The 6202-nt window shown below is 29.7% G+C and overlaps 1 protein-coding gene across 1 annotated transcript in view; it reads left to right on the top strand.

The window, feature by feature from the left end:
- The window catches only part of LOC106473389 (putative 28S ribosomal protein S5, mitochondrial), a 6110-nt gene extending 3553 nt beyond the window's left edge, over window positions 1–2557 (top strand). Inside the window, exons 4-6 of the mRNA XM_022401837.1 lie at window positions 891–986; window positions 1645–1781; window positions 2029–2557. Coding sequence (XP_022257545.1) covers window positions 891–986; window positions 1645–1781; window positions 2029–2391 — 596 coding nt within the window. The 3' untranslated portion in view covers window positions 2392–2557. The remainder of the gene's footprint in view (window positions 1–890; window positions 987–1644; window positions 1782–2028) is intronic.
- Window positions 2558–6202: the final 3645 nt, after the last annotated feature.

Here is a 6202-nt window from a genome sequence, read left to right as displayed (position 1 = left end):
ACTGTCCAACAATAAGTATGTTTATTATACAAGATTAATAAAAGATTATGAATTTTAAAATGAAGTAGGGATCCTGCTATAAAAAGTATTGAAACAAGAATTAAAACACAATCACAAATTTATAAAATTTAATCCTTACATTGGCCTACAGATAAGTGTATAAAGTTTTCAAAGTAGGGATTAAATTTTATAAATTTGTTATTTTGGTCTTAATTCCTGTTTCGTTACTTTTATTGCAGGATCCCTACTTCATTTTAAAATTCATAATGTTTTAATACCCTTGTTTGTTTACTTTTATGTTATACCTGTATAAAGTATATACTTTACCTTTAGAAACTGTCTCGTGTATATATATTATATATACCTGTATATATTATATATATATATATATACTCGTATACAGGTATAATATATACAGATTTTTATCGGAATATCAAAAGTGGATACTCACAGACCAGTCAAATAAGCTGAAAAATCTTGTAGTAATAGTCTGAGCCATTTAGGTGCTAGCCCCACTGACGTGATCAGGTAGGTAGTAGACAAAAAAAGTTGCTGTTTTAGAAATTATTTTTGAATTGTTGTACTGGAAATGTTAGTTACCTTTTTATTGTACGAGTATTATTAGTATATACTTGCATAATATATTGTAACCAATGCTTTGAATGGTCAGTTCTTCACTTAGGAATTCGATACAGTGGTTTTTGGCACATGAATTATTTGGGATTCTTGTCGATCCCTAGTAAAAGTACTACCATACTTAAAATTTGAATTTAAAACAATTTTTGTGAGCTCTTTTTGTTCTTTTCTTCATTGTGTAGAATCTGTGAACAATTTAAATACAGTGTTTATTTATTAGTTTTCTGAGATACTTTTCACTGCAAAAAATTAATTTTACATGCTATATAGAAATTTTTATTTTCCAGTATTTCACGATTTCTATACTTGCTTTGGGAAAACACAAATTTTTGTCAAGAAGAAACCAAAAGGTAGAACTGAAAAAAAATGTAGTGGATTGAATATAGATTTCTTAAAAAAATTATTTTTCAGTAAATTACAATTTTGTATTTTGGTTAGAAGGAAAATTTCCTATGTGATTCTACATTTACGTTTTGTAATATTTATAAAATACATCTATTTATACATATACAACTGTAAGAATTTAGTTATTGTTGTTTAAAATTAATAACCTTAAACTGTCTGCAGCCAAGTTAGAATGGAAAGGTTTTGTTGGTGTAAGAAAATGTTTAATTCTAAAAATATAAAAATATCTGCCAAAAAATATTTTCTTATTCACTTATATCTAACAACATAGCATTACTACAGAAATGTGTACATCAAGAATTGTATTTTACTTTTTGTGCAACAATAATGAACCTTTGGTGTTGTATAAACAATCTTAGCAAACAAACATACAGTATTTCAGATACTTTCAATTGTCATATGTTCAGCTTAGCTTGTAAGTTGTGAAGTGGAGTAGTCATCCAGGCTGTAAATTTGGCTGTCATAAGATAGATCTAATGTGCTGTTTTTTCACATACCTAATTTAAAAACTAAAATGGAGTGATTAAGAAGATTGTGTTAAAAACATCTTTAACCAAATGTGATTTTTGTCATTTTAGTTATAATTTTAAAAAATTTATGTAGGGTTTGGCCTTGTTTGTCATCGAGCAATAAAAACCATCTGTGAAATTATTGGTATTAAAGACCTATATGCTAAAGTAGAAGGTTCAACCAACATTAACAACTTGACAAAGGCTTTCTTTCTAGGACTTCAGAATCAGGTAAGGATTGAAGAGAAATAATGAAACTCAAATAGAAATGGATAGATTGATTTAATTTTGTGAAGGATTTGCTAATTAAGATGTATGGGTTTACTTTGGTGTGTTTAAAATTTATAGTTGAATAAAGAAGAATTATTATATCTCAAAAATTTATAAATTACTGTAACTTGCTGGGAATTTCAAGCTGTTACATTTTTGTCAAGCCTTTTGTATTTATGTCATACTAATTGTAACTGATTATTTGTAGAAAACTCACCAGCAGTTAGCACAAGAAAAGGGTTTGCATGTTGTTGAGTATCGAGAAGAGAGAGATAATTTCCCTCAAGTGATTGCTTCACCATCAAAATGCCGAACAATGAAAGAAATCAATCCACAGGAAGTCATTGATTACAATGAGCACATCAATGAAGGCAAAGTGGAGTTAATAAAGACCAAGAGACGTCCATTTTATGAATATCTTGATTCATGGGAGTACCGAGTTAAGAAAATCGAAAGGTTCCGAAACCATGAGAATGTTCACGTTAATCTGTTGGTAGAACACGGAAAACTCACTAGTTTTCTTAACATCGAGGAACAGCAAAAAGTAGTGAATACAGAAAGTAATGAATAGCCCTATAAGTTCAGAGAAAAACTTTTAATGTGTACAGATATGAATGTTCAAGGGGTATGTCATCACTATGAAATAGTTTTAGTAGTACTTGTAGTTGGTTTTCTAATAAGTTGTACAAAGAAAATAAAGGCATAGTTAGAGTGATGGTTAACAGTTAACAGAAAAATGTGGTAAATTTATTTCAAGCTTTTTTTGAGTACATTTTTCACTTTGTACATTATGAAACTACTTTTAAATGTAAACTTTTAAGGAAAAGTTAATATTATTTTCATAATATCAATATTAAACAAAACAATTTAAGCTTATTGAAACAATGGTGGTTGTTTTTGATATTATTTAAAGTGGAGTCTCTTAAAAATATTTAAAAGTTACCAAATAATTTTACTGCAGACTTTAAAGATTTTGATTATTCAACCCCCAATTCTCGACATAACGAAGCCGAGATTGTTGATAAACATGGAGCATGTAACATCAGGAAAATTATAAAATTTACTAAAAATATGGTAGAACTATAGCTATTCTGTGATGACAAAAAAAAGGTCAGTAACTTTTGTCATGGGGTAGTTACTTAACATATTTGACCTTCCTATGACCAAACCAATATATTACATTTTTGGCCAAAAGTGAATTCCTTTTTTTCCAACATATTTTTGGTTTTAATGCACAGAAAACAAGTACAGGATACTGTGGAAACATTTTATGCCTCCTATTACTTGTAAATGCAAAGTGAAAAGGCATTTCAAGTACAATACATGTATTCAATGTGGATGTGACTACATGGCTTATCCATTAGAAAAAGAATATCAAGGAAATGGGGAGAGAGAGTATCCAAAAAAAGAATATAGTGAAACAAGCTGTTGTTGTGTTGGAACTTCAAGATGATGATTCAAATGTTAATGAGCTTAACCTGAATTCTTTCTTTGGTTAAAAATCTTGTGTGCTCTGTCTGTTACTGCTCTTATTCATATATTTGTGATTACTGTTTGTTCAAATAACTAAGTTTCTGGCCAAATTTATGCTAGAAAAAAAACAATCAACAATTGTAAGAATAGGCCAGCAGTAATAACCTGTATAGATGCTGTAACAAAATCCTAAGCTCTTGTAGTTTGGTTTGGCTTCATTAGATTAAAATTTTTATTGATACAATAATCCAAAGTGAGAAACTAGTACTACTGGATCTGATGATATGAAACTGTCATAATATTTTAGGGATTTTGGCCTGGTTAAGTCATAAATTCAGGGTTAAAAAAATACAAGATGTGACTTTTATTGTACTAGTTACCTGCTTTGCAATAAATTCAAAATACTAATTTTATGTGAAAAATATTTCTTTTCAGTTTTTTGAAAGACTAGTGAAAATGTCATGCAAACATAGCATTTTTTTACATAATAAAGCTATGTAAGTATTATCTGTTTTACTACGAAATTTTCTTTCTAAAAGTTTCTGTAGTTATTCAGCTGAAACAGTTTCTCATCAATAATAATAATAAAGTAAAATGGTTACACAGGTTCTTGCACTTATTTTAGGTTTAGCCAGTGCAGTGTTTCTTCTACAGTTAAAGTATTAAACAAATATTTCTTTCTGTACTTTCCCATTAAATGAACAATATTCAGATGCTGTGATGTTTTAATGCACATAATATATATGACTGTAAACCTATAAACTATAAAATGCAGTGTACATGTATAAAAAACAAAGAAATGATATGTTGTCATCTATTTTAGACAGAAAATGAAATGTCATGACTAAATGTATGAAGGAAAAATGGTATTTCTTCATTTTGGAGAGAAACTGAAATGTTGAGACTATATTTACAAAGGAAAGATGATATTACTTTGTTTTAGATAGGAACTGAAATATAAAGTCTTAATGTATGAAGGAGAAAAGGTATATCTTTGTTCTAAATAAACTGAAATGTTAAGACTACATAAATGAAGAAGAAGTATCACTCGTTCTAGACAGAAACTGAAATGTTAAGACTACATAAATGAAGAAGTAGTATCACTCGTTCTAGACAGAAACTGAAATGTTAAGACTACATAAATGAAGAAGTAGTACCACTCGTTTAGACAGAAACTGAAATGTTAAGACTAAATGTATGAAGATGAAATTACATATCTTCTATTTAGGTAGGAACTGAAATGTGAAGACTAAATATACGAAGGAGAAATTATATACATTTTATATAAGAACTAGAATGTATTATATTTTTAATTTACTGAATTGTTATATCTTTTGGGAACAAAGTTTATTTATGGCACATTTACAAAATGAAACAAATACATATTATTAAAATATGAGTGGGCCTAGCATTTCTTGGTGGTTAGAGTGCTCAATTTTCAATTTGTGGGTTCGAAACCTAGCACTGAGCATGCTTGCCCTTTCAGCAGTGGGGGCAATATAATGTTCTGATCAATCCCACTATTTGCTGGTAAACAGTAGCCCAACAGCTGGCCAGCAATTCAAAATTATGGACAGCCACATTTAATCTTAGTAGGTTTGCCACAAAGTAACAAACTGAAAAGATAGGGTTTTTCAATTGAAACTACCATAAAATATTATTCATTGATGAATCTGAAAATGCAGGTGCTTTACAAAGTTACTAGTTCAGCAAATTCTGTTCCTAAAACATTTTAAACTTTTGCCAAAGAAATACAAACAAATGTTTGTGAAATGTAATGTATCCTTTTCCAAATTATCTTAAGGTTAAAAAAGGTAAAAAGATTATCAGCACACTGTAGACTGCCTGTATTTCTAAATGGGTCATGATGTTTGTCAAATGTGTGCTGCACATTACTTATTACAAAGAGAAGAGGAAGATTTGCTTAACACGTTCATGACATTATGCACCACTGGTGGTACATTTGTATGTTTTCTGTTGGATCTGATGAGCCACCTGTGGTACACAGCACCCATAAGATATAACTGCACCTCATATCTCCAAAGTCATATATCAAAGCATTTATTTTGTACGGAGGGCATGATAAAGTCACACCTTCCATCACGTACCACTGGTGGATCATGTATGCCATGTTGAAAGGACAACTGAAATAAAAACAAATTTACTCGATTAAATCACTTTTTATTTTTTAATTATACATGACCGCCAAAGCTTAAATGGGTAAAGACAGGACGTCATGTAACACCGGTGATTCACTCAAGAGAAAGCTGTCAGTGCATTCATTCTGCCATAAACATAACATAAAGCCATAAAATTAGCAGTATCTAAAACAGAGTTTACAGTGAGGCTTAACGTTCCTATTGCATAATTGGAGAAATGACTTGCACCATGAACTGTTAATATAACGTTTCTATATAATCATGATGTTGTATGACTGAGTACAACAGGTTTGGTATATATAAAGAAACACTGTAATATTCCAAATTGAAATGCCAGGTGATAAGTGGAACGTTAAAATCAACATAATAGCTTGAAGTTAATTGGAAACAGTTTTAATTTATTTAAGGAGGTCACTATTAGCTGTTTTATGTAAAATTAAAATAGTGCATGTAATCTTTTAGACTAAAGATCTTCAAGGGAGAGTTGCTAGACTGTGGAATAGTCTTCCTATTACGTTTGTATTTTTAATTTATATATATATGTATAAATTTTGTATTAGTTGTGGGACTAACTTCTGGGAAGTTATATATTAATAACATTCAATTAAAAATATATATATCTAATCAAAAACACCTTGGGTGTGAAAACAAAGGTGTGGGCAAAAAAGGGATTGAATGTGCGACTTAAAGGGATGAAATCAAAATTGGCAGCTAAACTGGTAGCTACACTTACAGCATTGATAAGAATTT

The sequence above is a fragment of the Limulus polyphemus genome, unplaced genomic scaffold, assembly GCF_000517525.1.
Source record: "Limulus polyphemus unplaced genomic scaffold, Limulus_polyphemus-2.1.2 Scaffold6135, whole genome shotgun sequence".
Classification (NCBI taxonomy): domain Eukaryota; kingdom Metazoa; phylum Arthropoda; class Merostomata; order Xiphosura; family Limulidae; genus Limulus; species Limulus polyphemus.
Note: the sequence above shows the minus strand (reverse complement) of the source record. Positions and strands in the feature narration are given on the sequence as shown.